The sequence below is a fragment of the Silene latifolia genome, chromosome Y, assembly GCF_048544455.1.
Source record: "Silene latifolia isolate original U9 population chromosome Y, ASM4854445v1, whole genome shotgun sequence".
Taxonomy (NCBI): domain Eukaryota; kingdom Viridiplantae; phylum Streptophyta; class Magnoliopsida; order Caryophyllales; family Caryophyllaceae; genus Silene; species Silene latifolia.
In genome coordinates this window covers 97,614,530-97,633,011 of record NC_133538.1, presented here as the reverse complement: position 1 = coordinate 97,633,011, position 18,482 = coordinate 97,614,530, and the positions used below count along the sequence as shown (strand labels likewise).

Genomic DNA, 18,482 nt, shown 5'->3' with positions numbered 1-18,482 from the left:
GGTGGGGTTTGATGAGTGGAGAGAGTTAGGAGTATAATATTAATAAAAACTTTCTCAAAAAGGAAAGGGGAAGAAAACCTAAAGAATTCGTTTTAGGAAATAGGGAAGAAAAGAGTGGATGGGAGGGAGTACTAATTAGGAACCTTAAATCCAACCAATTACAAAATTAGAAAATATAAAATTTGGGTTGCCTCCCGTTAGCGCTTTTGTTTATAGTCGTTTGCTCGACTTAATGTGGAGATTAATCTTCATAAATCGGGTCATAGAGATCCAATGACTCTACCACCTCCAGCTCAGTAGCATCATGATAGGGCTTCAGTCTTTGCCCATTAACTTTCAACACTTTATCTATCATCGGATCTCGTACCTCAACTGCACCATGAGGATAAACATTAGTAATTATAAGTGGACCGATCTAACGAGATTTTAACTTACCTGGAAATAGACGAAATCGGGATTGGAATAAAAGGACTTTTTGACCAACTTTAAATTCCCGTCTCAATATCATCTTGTCATGCCAAGCTTTCGTTCTTTCTTTGTAAGTAGCTGCATTCTCATATGATTCAGGTTGGAGCTCTTCCAACTCTTTTAATTGTAACTTCCGATGCAACCCCGCGTCATCCAAGCTCATATTAAAGCTTTTTATCGCCCAATATGCTTTATACTCCAATTCTACAGGTAAATGACACGCTTTCCCAAACACAAGTCGATAAGGTGACATACCTATTGGGGTTTTATAGGCCGTTCGATATGCCCATAATGAATCATCTAATCTCAAGCTCCAATCCTTGCGATTAGGATTCACCGTCTTCTCAAGGATACATTTAACTTCTCTATTGGACACTTCAGCATGTCCATTTGTTTGCGGATGATATGCCGTGGAAACTTTATGACTAAAACAATAATTTTTCAACAGAGCACCAATTGTCTTTGTTGACAAAATGAGTCCCACGGTCACTTATCAAGGATTTAGGAATTCCAAATCGAGCAAATATGTTAGCGTTGATAAAATCTGCCACCACCTTGGAATCATCGGTCTTAGTGGGGATACCTTCTACCCACTTTGACACATAATCTACCGCAAGAAAAATGTAAAGATTACCATATGAATTTGGGAAGGGACCCATGAAATCAATCCCCCAAACATCGAAAATCTCACAATTAAACATGTAGCTTTGCGGCATCTCATTGTTTCGGGAAATATTGCCTACTCTTTGGCAATTGTCACAAGTTTCACAAAACCCATGAGCATCTCTAAACAAAGTAGGCCAATAAAACCCACAATCTAGCACATTTCTCGCCGTTCTTCTTGCACGAAAATGACCACCACAAGCACATGAGTGACAAAATGTAAGGATTGAGGTAATCTCATTCTCTGGTATACACCTTCTTATGATTTGGTCGGAACAATGCTTCCACAAATAAGGCTCATCCCACACATAATACTTTGCATCACTATGAAGTTTGTCTTTTTGAGATTTGGAGAAGCCTTGTGGAATTTTAGAAGAGCAAAGAAAATTGACAAGATTGGCATACCATTGCTCTACTGAACGAATAGAGAATAAGCTTTCATCAGGAAACAGTCCTTTAACCGGATTTTTCTCATGCGGATTCACATAAACATCCACCAATCGGATTAAACGGTCCGCTACAACATTTTCTACTCCCTTCTTGTCTTTCACTTCCAAATCAAATTCACTAAGCAATAAAATCCATCTTATCAACCTCGGCTTAGCTTCTTTCTTGGACATCAAATAGCGTAGCGCCGCATGATCTGAAAACACCACCACTTTCGTACCAGGTAAATAGGATCGAAATTTTTCCAAAGCAAAAACAACAGCTAGAAGCTTCCCAAACATCGAAAATCTCATAATTAAGCATGTAGCTTTGCGGCATCTCATTGTTTCGGGAAATATTGCCTACTCTTTGGCAATTGTCACAAGTTTGACAAAACCTATGAGCATCTCTAAACAAAGTAGGCTAATAAAACCCATAATATAGCACCTATCTCGCTGTTCTTCTTGCACCAAAAATGACCACCACAAGCACGTGAGTGACAAAATGTAAGGATTAAGGTCCGTTGTGCTTCATTAAGGGTCATGGAGGTATAATGAATGAGCGGCCTTCCCCATTTTTTGACCCAACACTTGTCCCAACGCATAATCACTTGCATCACATATGATCTTAAAGGGAAGAGACCAATCCGGTGCCTGAATAATTGGAGCAGAGGTAAGCCTACATTTCAACTCATCAAAAGCCTCCTTACAAGCCTTGTCGAAGGTGAAATCTGTCTCCTTTTGCAAAAGCTTGCACAAGGGTGAAGCGATCTTAGAGAAATCTTTAATGAACCTGCGGTAGAAACCTGCATGACCAAGAAAAGATCGAACTTCACGGACATTAGTAGGGTAAGGTAGAGAAGAAATAGTATCAATTTTGGCTTTATCTACCTCAATACCTTTTGAAGACACAACATGTCCAAGTACTATACCTTGTTCCACCATAAAGTGATACTTCTCAGAATTCAAAACATGGTTAGTATCAATACAACGCTTCAGAACAAGAGATAAATGGTGTAAACAAGTATCAAAAGAATCACCATGCACTGTAAAATCATCCATAAATACCGCAATGAAACGTTCAACATACTCAGAAAATATGGTAACCATACATCGTTGAAAAGTAGCAGGTGCATTACAACATCCAAAAGGCATGCGTCGATACGCATAGGTACCAAAAGGACAAGTAAATGTGGTTTTCTCTTGATCCTCAGGGGCAAACAAAATGAAAATACCCATAATACCCATCTAAAAATCAATAATAAGCTTTACCCACTAGTCTTTCAAGTATTTGATCAATAAAGGGAAGAGGGAAATGATCCTTTCTAGTTACCGCATTCAGCCTACGATAATCTATACAAACCCTCCACCCGTTTTGGATCCTAGTGGGTACAAGCTCAGCATCTTTGTTCTCAACTACGGTTACCCCTGACTTCTTAGGGACTACTTGGGTAGGACTCACCCATTTACTGTCAGAAAAAGGATAGATCATACCTACTTGAAGCAATTTGAGAACCTCTTTCTTCACTACATCCATCATAGGAGGATTCAATCGACGTTGTGGTTGCCTTACCGGTTTAGCATCATCCTCTAGAAGAATCCCGTGCATACAAGTACTTGGACTAATGCCTTTGATGTCGGCAATAGTCCAACCAATAGCTAATTTGTTTTCCACAAGTACATCTTTCAACCTTGCTTCTTATTCCTCGGTGAGCTTACTAGAGATGATAACAGGAAGTGTTTCTCTCTCACCAAGGAAAATATACTTCAAATGCTTAGGTAGAGCCTTAAGTTCTACCACAGGTGCCTGCAAAACAGATGGCAATAATTTCTCCGAAGGGATAGTTAGTGGCAATTTATTATTAAAATTCAAATGGAGCTCCTCCAACTTATGTAATTCGGCCACAACTTCCTGTAACTTAGCATAAAAAGCATATTCTACCTCTTGACCATCTACACTATTCTCCAAAGCTACCTGTAACTCATCATCACCATTAAGATTAAAGAAATCTTGAGCTAATGGATCAACAACAACATCAACAAAATTCACAGAGTGATAATCAGCAAGATATTTCACAGCATCATAGATGTTGAACTACACAATCTGACCATTAGACTCCGTAGTTATAGACCCACTAGATACATCAATTTTAGTGCTAGAAGTTTTCAAGAATGTCCTACCTAACAGAATAGGAGCCGCATGTTTATCATGTTCCATGTCTAGCACATAAATATCAGCAGGAAAGATAAGATTATCAACCAAAATAAGCACATCCTCAACAATCCCTTTCGGGTAGACATTCGATCTATCAGCTAACTGGATAACAACACTAGTAGCATTCAAAGGACCAAGTTTCATAGATTCATATAAGAAGTAAGGCATCACATTAATAGAAGATCCTAAATCTAGCATGGCCTTTTCAATCTTAGTGTTTCCAATGGTGTAAGGAATAGTGAACATGCCCGGATTACTACACTTAGGAGGCAATTTTCTCTGAAACATAGCAGACACATGTTCACTAACCTTCACTTTCTTCACCCCTTTCAATTTATTATTCCTTTTAATAGTACTCAATTCCTTTAAGAATTTTGCATATTTGGGAATACTTTTCAAAAGATTAAGAAGGGGAATGTTTACCTCACATTTTTTAAATACCTCATAAATGTCCTTGTCGTGCTCAAAGTGGTGCGTCCTCTTAAGTGCATCAGGAAAGAGTACCTCCGGTTCCACCACCGGTATAGGAGAGGGAATCTGCTCCTTCTCCTTAACAATAGAAGCTTCTTCACCTTCCTTGATCACTATCTCTTCCTCTATTTCATGAATCACCAGTTCCCTGACTTTTCTTTTCACTTTCTTGGCCTCCACTAGTTGTCTCCCATTTCTCAAAGAGACTGCACTCATATTCTTTGGGTTCACCACTATTTGAGACGGTAGTGCATTAAAATCTCTAGCCTCCAACCTATTAATAGTGGGCGCCATTTACCCCAACTGTGTCTCAATATTTTGAATACGCCTTGTTCTCTTTTTTATTTTAAATAACTGTTGCTTGGAGAGTAGCTTGACAAGTAACTAGAGCACGAATCATGTCTTCAGTTGACATTTGACCATAAGGAGGAGGTTGATTAGGCGGCATATTTTGAACTAGTGGTCGAGGTATGAAATGGGTCTTACGTTGACCGTACCGGATTGGCCACCTTGTCCAAATTGCTGAGTGTTTTGAGAATTTCCCCACCGAAATTTGGATGAGCCTTCCACCCAAGATTGAAGGTGTTAGAGTAAGGATCCCACTTCTTTTGAGGTGTGCTCTCCCATACTCCATGCACCTCTTGTTGAGAACCTTCTTGCATGAGTGAACAATGCTCACTAGGATGTCCATCAGAGCATATTCCACAAACCATTGACATCCTTTGCCCTGACATCATATCCTTAAAAAGACTTGTCAAAGTGTCAACTTTCTCTTAAAGATGGAAAGAAGATGAAGAAGAACCCACCGAATTTAATCCACGATTTGTGTATTTTCTAGCAAAATCTTGGGAGCTCTCAGCCAACTCACCAATGATTGTCCAAGCCTCAGGTGGACTTTTGTTCACAATATTTCCACCACCTGCTTCAGGCACGGTACGGGCATCTTCCATGCAAAGACCTCGACAAAAGTACATGACAAGGTCTTGAGCGGTGTATCCATGGTATGGACATGTAGCACATAACTCCTTGAAGCGTTCCAAGTAGTCATACATAGTCTCACAGTCCTTCTGCTCAGTATTACTAATTTCCTTCTTCATGTTGAGAGGCTCGGGATGCAGGGAAGTATTTTTCTAAGAACGCCTTTTTCATCTTCACCCATGTATCAATACTTGCAGGTGGCAAGTAAGATAACCAATCTCGTGCAAAATCCTTAAGAGAAAATAGAAAGGCTCTCAATTTAAGTTGTTCATCAGTAACTGTAGCCGGCTTCATGCTTGAGAAAACAATATGGAAATCCAACAAATGCTTATTGGGGTCCTCTCCACTTAGACCGTTGAAAGTGGGCAATTGATGAATCAACCCCGACTTCAACTCAAAAGTTCCATTCTCATCCAACGAAGGATAAGTAATACAGAGAGGTTGTTGGGTGAGATCGGGTGCAGTAAGTTCCTTAATAGTACCAGCCATGATAAAAGACTTATCAGACTCTTCAGAAATTTCCGAATTGTCAGAATCGGAATGTAGATCGTCGAACTCGTTGCCTTCACGAATAGCCACTATTGCACCTCGTTTTTTCTTCCGTAACCTGAAAAGAGTATGCTCAATCTCTAGATCGAAAGGCTCGAGGGTTTAGCTTAGAAATACGAGTATTATGCATAAACTTACACTAAAACACAAAAATAAGTAATGCAAGTTCCGCGGCAACGACGCCACAATTTGACAGGCTAAAGTCGTATGCCTCAAATTAACAATTTATATCACTTAAATCCAAATACTAAATAGTAGTAAAGTGGAAATAAGGGTTGAACCCAAGGGAATCAGATTAACAATATATGCAAATTATAATGTAGGACAAGTCAACCTCTAATGTAATTAAAGATCGTAGTAACAAAAAGGGGGGATTTGAGTTGATTTACTAACGAACTAAAATGAATAACAAATGCAAATTAAGTAATAAAGCTAAAAACTTTCGGTGTGTCGAATTATTTAAAAGGTCTTAGAGTCAAGCATACATCCATACACAATAGCAATTGGTCATTGTAAGACGGTTTCAACTACTAATCTTGATTACTCTATCGTGAATATGAAATTATAATCCTCCTTACGAATAGTTAATTAAAACGAATCACGTTCTTAATTAACCCTAATTGTAAAACAACCCTAACAATCCAGTTCAAGGTTTAACTCAACAATAGCAATATAATATAGAGAATTCGATAGAGACTTAATATTGCATACAATCCAGTTGCACTTTAGAAATTTATGTGAATTGATTCCAAGAACTACTATTGACGTATCCCGTTCAATATTAATTCCTAGTTGTTACCAATATAAAGTTAATCAATAAATCCTATTCAGTTAACAATACTAACAATAGAATGGATAAATAAATCACTAGTTGTACACCTAGCAATAATCAATCAACATTCATAAAATTAATAACTAAGCAATTCACAATAATCAAGATTAAGAACAAAAACATTGAAACTCACAATCGGATATTGAGTACTTCAATTGCTTGAATCCAAGATGAGAGATTAGTTACACATAGTCTTGATGAATAACAAAAGGGTTTTTCTTGATAGTTTTCTAAAACAATACTTGAATGAATAATATAAAGCAATACCTAAAAGCTATGTACTTAACCTAATAATAATAATAATAATAATAATAATAATAATAATAATAATAATAATAATAATAATAATAATAATAATAATAATAATAATAATAATAATAATAATAATAATAATAATAATAATAATAATAATAATAATAATAATAATAATAATAATAATAATAATAATAATAATAATAATAATAATAATAATAATAATAATAATAATAATAATAATAATAATAATAATAATAATAATAATAATAATAATAATAATAATAATAATAATAATAAAAATAATAATAATAATAATAATAATAATAATAATAATAATAATAATAATAATAATAATAATAATAATAATAATAATAATAATAATAATAATAATAATAATTGTTTGGGCTAAAAATAGCACAATAAAGAAGGCCCATTTGATAAAATAAAGATTACGAAAGAAGTGATAAGGGGGAAGGGAGCCCGGTCGGGGAAAAGGGGAAACGGGCTTAAGAAGGATCAAGAGCCCGTCATAGAAGGTGCCCGTGTTAAGGAAAGAAGTGTCAGGGAGAAGTTAGGGAGAAGTTAGGGAGAAGATAGGGAGATCGGGAGAATTGGCAAGGAGTCAGGGTTTGGAAAGAAGTCCTTATGGAAATAATATTCCCTTTCCATATTCGAGGTAGGATATATCTAGGGTTCTTACCCTATAAATAGCCAAGGGGAGCAAATCAAGAAGGGCATTCACTCATCCATACATTCATTCGAGATTATACTCAAGTCAACCGCACTTGCGCATTCACATCAACACCACGGCATATCACTCACAAATATATACCTATCTAAGATCTCGCAGGCCTGACACCTAGCGTCAGCAAGATTAGTATAAACGTCGCTATTGTAATCATCCTCCAATTCGTATAGTGCAATACTTGGCAGGGTACCGTCCCTCCCGCGGTTGTTCCCACATTGGGTTTTCCGCGTCACCAAAATCTTACGTGTCAATTTACATTACGCACTTTATTTTCCTATTTACTCAACGACGTACGAACAAACATACATTCAACCAACGCATATAGACTACATTGACCCTAATTAATCGATTTGGGTAAAAATACCTAAACAGTTTGGCGCCCACCGTGGGGCATTGTGGTCGTCAATCGGTTATATTCTAGATATACAATGGAAAAGCAAGTATCTGAACCATGTCAGGGAGCAGGCAACCATCACCACCACCACCGTCTATCCAAAGTCCAACATCGATAGTGGCCACGTAGGTTCCCGGACATACCTCAAGAATCTTACCGACAACAAAAGCCTCTCTACCTCCCAGGACCCCTGCTGTCTCGACTCAGATCAGATCAGACAAAGGAACATCAAGCTCAGGCGTCACTCCGCCGCCCGGGCCCCACGCAACTCGCTCGCGGCGTGGAAAATCTTCAGAAAGCTATGGAAAACATGAGAGAAGACCAAAGGAGAGCAGATGTTGAGGTAAGAAGGAGAGACAGAGAGCTCTGGGAACAAATTGATCTCCTAAAGCAGCAGTCCAACACTCCAGCGAACAGGACAGGTGAAAGAAGATCCCCCTTAGTAGATCTGACACAAGGAGCAGCAGGCAGCAGACAGATACAAGCTGAAATAATTACAAGATTGGATTTGGCTACCATACCATCAGATGGAAGGATAACCCCACGAGGGTTAGGATACCTCACACCAGATAGCTGGCACCCAGCTAGCTGCGTAGGGATCCAAACAGGTGGCCTCCCGTCGCCGATCCTGCAAAGAATCGATCGACACCTGTAGCAGGATCCGAGTCAAACCAAAGAAGTGAAGCGCGGCAGGGACAATCGTTACCACAACCCCCCTGGCTGCCGGAGCTTATTCGAATCTTCAAGAACCCGGATCAGGAGGAAATATGCAGACAGCTGACAGGTGGACCCCAGATTCAGCCAATATAACTAATCAGCAGTACTTGGAACTGAAAAAGATCCGAGCAGGGTTCCGTGGCTACCACCCCACTCGAGAAAGAAGCTCTGCAGTTATGCCGACTCACCATTCGTGGACACCATATCCATCACGGCCATGCCAAAGGGATTCACAAATCCAAATATGCCTCTCTTCAACGGCACAAAGACCCCTTTGATCATATCGGCCAAGTATAAAGAAAATGATAAAAGAATAACTATATAGGACAAGTTAAGGAGGCCTGCATGTGCAAAAGATTTGGGTCCACCCTAACAGGACCGGCACTTCGATGGTTTGTAAGCCTACCCAACAGGTCGATATCTACATTTCTTTGAATTGGTGAACGCATTTACTCAATGATTCATAAGCGCAGAAAGCAACAGGAGACCTGTACAGAATCGTCCAGGGGGCAGGAGAGAGCATTGGAGAATACAATACCAGATTTAACAATGAGAAGGTAGCAGTATGAGAGTGTGATGTCTCAACAGCAGTAGAAGCCTTCAGAAGAGGCCTCCACCACGACTCTAACCTATACAAGCAGCTGACTATGCATCCGTGCCATAGTTTCGAAGCAGTGCAGGAAAAGCATTGCCAGCGATTAGATCGGGAGGAAGATATCTGGCCGAGCCAGCTTACAGAGTGCACCCAGTATTTCTAGTACTTCAGCCGTGGAGAAATCAGGAAGAAAGCAAACCACCAACAAGAAGGACGAGAGATACAGACCATATGGGAGGGGAGTAAACAGAATCGAGGAAAACCAGCGGGATATCTTACGCGCAGGCTTGTCGAAGTAGTTCAACATGCGTCCTTGGATTGCTGTTGCATATTCAGCTCCGGTTGCGGCGGCTACTGCGGTTTTCTTGATCTACCCAATCGGTCAAGGAAGTTTTTCTGATGGTATGCCTCTACTCCCCACCCTGGCAGAATATATATTGACTACAGGTATCAGAGGAATCTTGAAGGTGCTTAGAGAGATGGGAGATGGAGTCAGGTGGCTTAACCCACCAGTAGGAGAGCAAGCTTGGAGAAAGGATAGCAAGAAGAAGTGCGAATTTCACCGTGATATTGGGCACAACACTGAGGATTGCTATACATAAAGAAGAGAGATCAAGCGCCGGTACGAACAAGGAAAGTTGAGCCACCTATTACCACGTGGGGGCAAGCAGCAGGATAAGGTAGGCTCTGCCAAGTCGGCAGACCCACCCACATGCACCAAAATTATAAACGTGATAACAGGCGACTTAGACTTAAGCGGATTAATATATTCAGCAGCCAAAAGACATGCCACCGAGATCAAAGGAGACAGGCCAGCCAATTCTTGCAGAATATCTCACAGGGATCTGCCAGCAGTCAGCTTTGATGAAGGAGATGCATACGATGAACGAGAACATCATGATGCACTTATTATCACCTTATCAATGGCCAATTGCACAGTTAGAAAGGTCTTGGTAGATATAGGAAGCTCGGTCAACTTAATCATGCTGAAAACCATAGAGAACATGGGATTCAGCGAGAAGGATTTACAGAAGAAGACTATTCCGCTAGTAGGCTTGGCGGAGAAACTTGACCAAGCTCGCTAGGTGAGATAATCATCCCCACCTATGTGGGAGGAGTCAACAAGCAAGTCAGGTACCTGGTTATAGATGGCCCCTCTACTTACAACGTCATCCTAGGACGACCATGGTTGCACCAGATGAAAGTAGTCCCTTCAACATACCACTAGTGCATAAAGTTCCCCACCCCATGGGGAGTAGAAACGATAAGAGGAGATCAGGAGGAAGCTAGAGGCTGCTATAAGAAGGCACTCAAGTGCACTGCCAGCCCTCCCGCATAGCAATTACGGGGAGTGACCTATCCGGGACGAATACATCGAATCCCCAACGAAGAGCCGGATCGATCAACCCGGGACAAGCCGCACCAGAAAGAACCGTGCTCATTGGAGCAGGATGTATAGGAAGCTTACGACAGTAGCTAGTAAAGTTCTTGCAAGATAACATGGATTGCTTTGCATGGTCACACGATGATATGATACGCATAGATCCATCCATCAAAACACATAAGCTTAGCGTGGACCCAAAGTGTAAACCCATCCAGCAAAGAAGAAGAAAGTTTGCAGCAGAAAGAAATAAGGTGATCAACCAGGAAGTAGATAGCCTGCTGGCAGCAAAGAAAATAAGGGAAGTAAAATACCCAGAATGGTTGTCTAATGTAGTGGTAGTGCCTAAAAAGAACGGGAAGTGGAGAGTATGTGTGGACTTCACCGATCTCAACAAAGCAAGTCCTAAAGATCCATTCCCGCTGCCTCATATTGATGCAATGGTGGATGTGACAGTTGTAAATGAGATGTTAACATTTCTGGATGCATGGAGCGGATACAATCAGATCAAGATGGATCCTGCAGATCAAGAGAAGACATCATTTATGTCCGAGAGAGGAATATATTGCTACAACGTCATGTCGTTCGGCCTAAAGAACGCAGGCTCCACATATCAAAGGTTGGTTAACAGAATGTTCAAAGAACAAATAAGAAGAACAATGGAGGTGTATATTGATGACATGGTGGTGAAATCAGAAAAGGCCAAAGATCATATGCGGCATCTGGCAGAAACATTCAGCACCCTCAGGGAATACAAGATGAAATTAAATCTATCTAAATGCACCTTCGGGTTATCTTCTGGCAAGTTCTTAGGCTATATTGTAACTCAAAGAGGAATAGAAGCTAGCATCGAGCAGATCAAAGCTGTCTTACAACTGGAATCACCCGAGAAACCTAAGGATGTTCAAAGAGTAGCTGGAAAGGTAGCAGCCCTGAACAGGTTCATTTCAAGATCTTCAGACAAATGCAGGCTATTTTACGACGTACTAAGGAAAAGCCAGAAGTTTGAATGGACCGCTGAACACGAGCAAGCCTTCAGAGACCTGAAGCACTATCTCAGCAGCCCGCCACTACTGTCAAAGCGAAAGCCATGAGAACCATTATTCCTATACCTAGCTATCAGAAGAAGTAGCACGAGTGCGTCCGGTCGAGAGCAAGAAAAGGAGCAGAAGCCAGTATACTACGTAAGCAAGTCTCTGCTGCCGGCAGAGACCAGGTACACATCTCTTGAAAAATTAGTACTAGCATTGGTAGTAGCATCTTGCAAACTACGTCCCTATTTTAAGTCACACATCATACATGTTGTGACAAACTACCCGCTAAAAGCTATCATGAGGAAGCTGTTGTCGGGAAGAATGTCTAAATGGTCCAGACACCTCGGTGGATACGACATCCAATACGACCCTAGAACAGCAATCAAATCACAAGCATCGCCGACATCGTGTCGACTTGATCCACCATCCGAATCCGGCGAGATCAGAGATCCTCACTTTAGAAGGAAGCAAGGCGTTTAAGTCGCAGATGCATATCGACGAGCCTCCAACCAAAGAGGGCAGGTGTAGGATTAATTTGCGATCACCACGGGGAGACCTGATAGCGCAACCTGTAAGATGTGAATTCAAGGCAACCAACAATGAAACAGAATATGAGGCCTTGATATTGGGAATGAAGCTAGCTCTGGAGTTAGGGGTCGGACACCTGCTCATATCCAGCGACTCTCTGTTAATAGTCAACCACGTAAATGATGAGTTTATAGCCAGAGATTCGAAGTTGATTGCATACCAAAAAGTAGCAAAGGAATTAAAACAAAAATTCGAAACTTGAAAGCTTAAACAGGTCCCCAGAGATCAGAACGTGGAGGCACACGCCCTAGCAACCCTGGGGGCAACATTCAAACCAAGAGCTATCCAAAGATTCCAATAGCACATATCTTTGCGGAACCTTCTATCCGAATGCGACGAAATAGACAGGGTGAACCGGAGGATCCACAAAGCGAAAAGGAAATCCAGCGATTCAGAGGAAGGTGAGAGCTCTCGCCAAACAGCAGACGCCCGACAGGTAGCCGATCCAGACGATCGGGCGCACACCTTACCTAGACTGGCTGCGCCATAACAAGCTACCAGATGTGAAGAAGGAAGTGAGAGCTTTTAGAATAAAGGCCTCCAGATTCATACTTATTGATGATATATTATTCAGAAAATCGCTAGCAGGCCCCTACCTACGGTGCCTGTTCAAGGAAGAAGCATAGACTATGTTGCATGCTCTCCACAGTGGCGAATGTGGAAACCATGCAGGGGGCAGGAGTCTGGCAAATAAAGCCCTCAGACAGGGATATTATTGGCCTTCAATGAAAGCAGATGCAGCAGAGTATGCACGAAAATGTGATGCCTGCCAGCGCTCAGCGCCCATGATCCATTAGCCAGCAGAGCCTCTGCACCCTATTATCTCTCCCTGGCCATTCATGGCTTGGGGCATGGACATAGTAGACCCCTTACCACGGGCAACAGGAAACAGAACCTGGATGCTAGCAATGACAAATTTCTTCTCCAAGTGGATAGAGGCAGAAGCATTCACGGAGGTAAAAGACAAACAAGTCATTTCGTTCATAAAACGAAACATCGTTTGCAAATTTGGAATCCCATCAGAAATCATATGTGTCAATGGCTCACAATTCATCTCCAACGATACCTTAAAAAAGTCAGCACCTAGGACTCTAAAGTCCAATGGACAAGCTGAGTCCAGCAATAAAATCATTATGGACAATCTGATAAGGAGGTTACAGGAGTTAGGAGGAAAGTGGGCAGATGAATTGCCACTAGTGTTATGGTCGAATTAACGACGCTAAAGATAGCAACAGGTCAAACACCCTTCAGCCTGGTGTTTGGCGCGGAAGCGGTCATTCCATCAGAAGTTCTAGTTCCCACTCACAGGTATGAAAATATGACGAGGTAACTGAACAATGCAGAGATGACCAGAAGCCTGGAAACAATTGACGAGCTGCGAGCAAGCGCAAAAATCCGTCTGGCTGCCTACAAAGAGTCAGTGGCCAGGAGTTACAACAAGAATGTGAAAGTCAGGCTCCTGGAGGTAGGAGACCTGGTTCTCCGAGAGGTGTTTCAAAACACCAAAAATCGAAAAGTAGGCAAATTCGCCTACAAATGGGAAGGACCATACCAGGTAGAAGGAGTTGTTGGCCATGGTGCATACAGACTGATGACTATGGAAGGTCAAATCATACAACGTCCATGGAACATACTTCACCTGAAGAGATATTACTTTTAATAATAAGTAGACTCTAGCTTTCAGAATAATGTACTATGAGAAGCCAAATCATTTTTAAAGATAAAATAAAAATCCGGTAGTAGGCATACTGCCAGTTTCACTCTTATTTCTTGTATCTTTAGTTATTTTTAAAACTTTAAACTACTATTGGATGGTGTGGTGCAGCGGCGTCCCGGGACCACAATTGCTCCGTACCCCATGAGATGGCGCAGTGTACTTCACATCATTTTAATAGATTTTCTTATTTTCGTGCTTCTCTAAGTACATCACTTTGAATTCTGGTATCTATGGTACTTTGAAAGGATGTCTAGCAGATCATCAATCGCCAACGCGGGTGACAAGGCACACGGCACTCCAACATGCCCAACCTATTTTCTCCACAAGGAGCACCCTCACCAGGCGGACTGTGGAACATACGAAAGGGAGCCTGGCTGACAGCTGAATACGCTTATCCAGCTACCCCTGATACCACCCCTGGACGTAGCTCGCACTAATCGCAATTAATCAAGGCCCCAGCATGCATGCAAAAACGAACATGGAACGTAGGGATATCTGCGCTACCAGAATCCTGCAGCGTCTCCATTTGGTCCTAGAATGACGATAAACTTACCTCAATAACGCCCCTGTTGGCATTAAATGAGATGAACACACCTTGCGTCATGAACAAGGTTAAGTAGTCCAAAAAACTGCGGCATACGCCTAAATCAGCCATCCGGCTGACACGGCAGCTAGTTTGGTCTGGATCAGCCTTTTTAGGCTGACCAGGCTGGTCTAAATCAGCATCCTAGGTTGACACGGCCACTCCTCCTAACATTGCAAGATACGCCTAAATCGCCCATCGGTCGACACAGCTAGCTATTTGAGTCGAACGTTAGCCTTTTCAGGGTGACAGGACTCGCCTAAATCAGTCAAGCAGACTGACACGGCACAAACTTCCTAAAAACAGAGAGAAACAACGAACACACGATATGTAAGCTAAAACCTTGCCAAACTATGACAAGGGGCATTACCAAATATGGCCAAAAAATACGGCCCCAAGTTTAACCGCCACCCTGGCGGAGCAAACGCAAGAAGAGTTTTAAAACTTACAAAGTCGGCCACCTCTGGGCCAGACTGCCAAAAAAAAAAGGTCATCAAAACATAAAAACTTAAATATCGGTCACATTAATGACCTCCACCTCTGGCATCTCCTCTACCTGCTGACCTCTCATTTCAGGTACTGCTTCAGCCTGAGCATCCTCAGCCGTCATAGCTCCCCTCGAGCTCCGTCACAAGAAGACATCCTGGGATATTCCAAAGACCACCCCCAGCCACTGCTCAGCCAACGCAGGAGAATTCACCTCACCAACTTCAGGCATCAGCACGCTCAGATCAGGTTGGGTAGGGTAGAGCATCTCCAGCTGCTTCTCCTCTACCTCTATAGCCTGCTGGGTGGGAGCCTCCTCAAGGGCAGCAAGCATCACGTTGATCTTTCCCCGCCAGGTGGCATAGGCAACAACGTTGGTGGCCAGGGAGATCAGCTCACTGATCTTCTCCTCAGACTGCTTCAGAGAGTCAGAAAAAGTGCTGCACACCGCCTGGGTTCGAGCCAGCTGATCAGCCCCCTCCTTCAACTTCTTCTTAGCGATGATTGACACCATTAATGACATATTTCCCATGATAATTAGGGAGTAGTCTTTTAACTAGGATTAGTGGGTAATTAGGGGTAACCAACATGGGGAATGATCAATGCTTAATCTAATATGTTTTCATAATTAAATTGCTTGCTTGTTGTGATGTCAACCTATGCACATGTTATGTTTGATGAAATGCTAAGACTATGAATCCTTGCATTTAGAACCATCTCTTATCTACTCAACAAGACTTGTAAGATATAAACCAACTCGAGTCTTGTTAAACCATGCATAGAAGTGATTAGGAGGAAAGTAAGTCGACTTGTAGGTGTTGTACAATCTAATCGATTTGGCTCCGGGACCCAACTCTTCCTAAGAACCGTAAGACATAAACCACCTCGTTTCCTTTACAACATTAATTGCTTACAACTTTGTAAACATGTTTGTATGATCAACACCATGAATCCCCTATGACCCCATGAGATCCTAGCACTTTTAATCACTTGTTTACATCCTTCCTTTGATTGCTTGTTTTACTTTATTGCTTTTATTAGTCTAGAACACAACTACAAACCCAAATCAGTTGTGACACTAGCATAAATTGAGATAGATAGACTTAGAACCCAAAGCACACCGTCCCATGGATCGACCTCGACTTACCATTAACTAGTTGTTTGGTTAGAATTATAAATGTGTTTGATTGGGAGACCCGACGACATCACCCATCACTTTCTCCGTCTCCTAAGAGGGACGATCTTTGACCGTAAAGAGCCTAACAATATTAACAATGTTGAGTTGTCTCTTTGAACATTGATAGCGCTGACCCCTTTGTTCTTAACATCGCTTACTTGACAGCTCAGCATTTTAATGCTGTCGGGCAGAAGATAATGGGCACGATTTCCTGTGGAGGCATAGCCTCCTACCTCGCCCGTTCTCTCTTCACTGACTTCCCCCGAGGCCTGACACACTTAGATAGGGAAGCGGACTTAGATAATGGCGCCATGCTGGTGATGTTTTTATTAGCTAAGGATCAGCGGACTTGGAAGATCTGTGGTTCCGAGTCCGCTACCTTTCCGTTTCCCTACCTACCGCGTCTTACACCTTTGACCACTGTGTCGAGTAGGTTACGTCCACCTCTACCGTCCTACCTCCTTACACTTGCTCCTCCCACTACTTCCGCTCCTAAGAAGCGGAAGAGACCTGAGACTAGAGAGGAGTCCACACCGACTGAGGCTGGGCAGACTTCCACGCCCAAGCCTACACCGACCCCTATCCCTACTCCTTATGTTACACAGTCGGTCTTGCCAGCTAATTTTGTTCCTCCTAGTCCTTTTGTGGCGCCTGAGGTCATGAACCAAGGGCGTCATGACGGTTTGCTCCTTGAAATGTGTATTCGACTGGCTCGTATAGTGCGGGATCAGGCACTTGCCTTCTTCCCTCTATACGAGTATCACGTGAGGAGAGGACGTCCCGTTCCAGATGGCTGGTGATACCTGTCGAAGTGAGTATCAAAAATAATATTTATAATACCTAACTACAACTAGCAAGTGGTAGTAAAGGTCGATCCGCAGGGAGGTAGGGAGATAATAGTCGCTTTATATTTCAGTCTATCGGGTAACAGTGAGGGGGTTTTGATGAGAGTTATAACTAAATCTAATGACATAAACTAAATAAACAAATAAAAGTAAATAAGGATGGTAAACAATGATAATAGAAATGCTAAGACGGTCGGTTCACTATAGCTGCGATGGCACATAATCCTAGGTAAGTCCGAAATACAGTCGTGTAGGATGGGTAAAACAAGTCCTCTCGGTCCAAGTTAACTAGTAGCTCCTTTCGGCCTATGCTACCAGTCCCTAAGTCTCACTAATGCTAGCTCTCGCCCTGAAAAGTGATTCCTAAAGCCTAAATTACATTATCTCTCGATCTCAGCAATTTAGTCGTTTTAACTCATTAATTATTGTCCATTCCTATCTCTCGATCTACGGGATGGTCAAGTTTAAGCATCTATCAAGTCTCCTCTCGGTCTCATTGAAAGATAAAGCACTTAACGTAACAAACGAAGCAAAACCAGATGCGAGGTTAGTCGATTGACCAGCTACCCCAGTCGATCGACTAACCGGCTCAGTCGATCGACCAGTTAAGCCAGTCGATCGACCAAGCCCTAATGCGGGGTCACCTATTCTAATGCCATCTGCGCCATAGATCCCCTACATCCTAGCAAGGGATGTTTAGCTACTCATACTTATGTAAATAACAAGAACTAATTTGATAATAGGCATAAAGAATTGCATAATTGAAATAAATGATGAATAAATATGCATAAAACTATAACTAGGGTTTGGGATTCTATCTAGCAAGAAATAATACTACTGAAACGAAATAACAATATTGAAATTAAAGGATTAGAAATACCAAAGCTAAGGAACAAGCGATGAATCCGGAAATAAGGTGCGAACTTTATTGAGAATTCTAAACTACGAAAATAGCTACTGTATGTTAGGAACTAGATGATAATCCCTCTGATAAACTGAAGTTACGTTATATAAGAAAATAATGTAACTCCTTCCTAAAAAATAATTACAATATGGGCTTGAACTATTCTCGACTTTTAATTTGCGTATCAGCTCGCGTGGTGGTCGATCGACCAATGAGGCCAGTCGATCGACCAAAGATGCTGTACAGAATTGCATTCTGACGATTCTTGCAGTGCGCACCGATTTTAAAACAGCTGCCATTTCTTCGTTACTTGGTCAAATCACGCGTTATACACGGCGTTGGAAAGCTAAGAGCATAAGCTTTCACCTCCAATTAGAATCACTCGATTATCTGCAATTCTAAGTACTTAGGTACGGATTCGGCTTATTTTCCGCTGAAATCTTCATATTCCTACAAA

The 18,482-nt window shown here is 41.8% G+C and overlaps 1 protein-coding gene across 1 annotated transcript; it reads right to left on the bottom strand.

Moving 5' to 3' along the window:
- Positions 1-241: 241 nt before the first annotated feature.
- On the bottom strand, positions 242-721 carry LOC141628578 (uncharacterized). Its single transcript, XM_074441701.1, has 2 exons — positions 436-721; positions 242-372 (listed from the first exon to the last, which is right to left on the bottom strand). The coding sequence occupies exons 1-2, from the start codon at positions 719-721 to the stop codon at positions 242-244; spliced, it is 417 nt and encodes a 138-aa protein (XP_074297802.1).
- Positions 722-18,482: the final 17,761 nt, after the last annotated feature.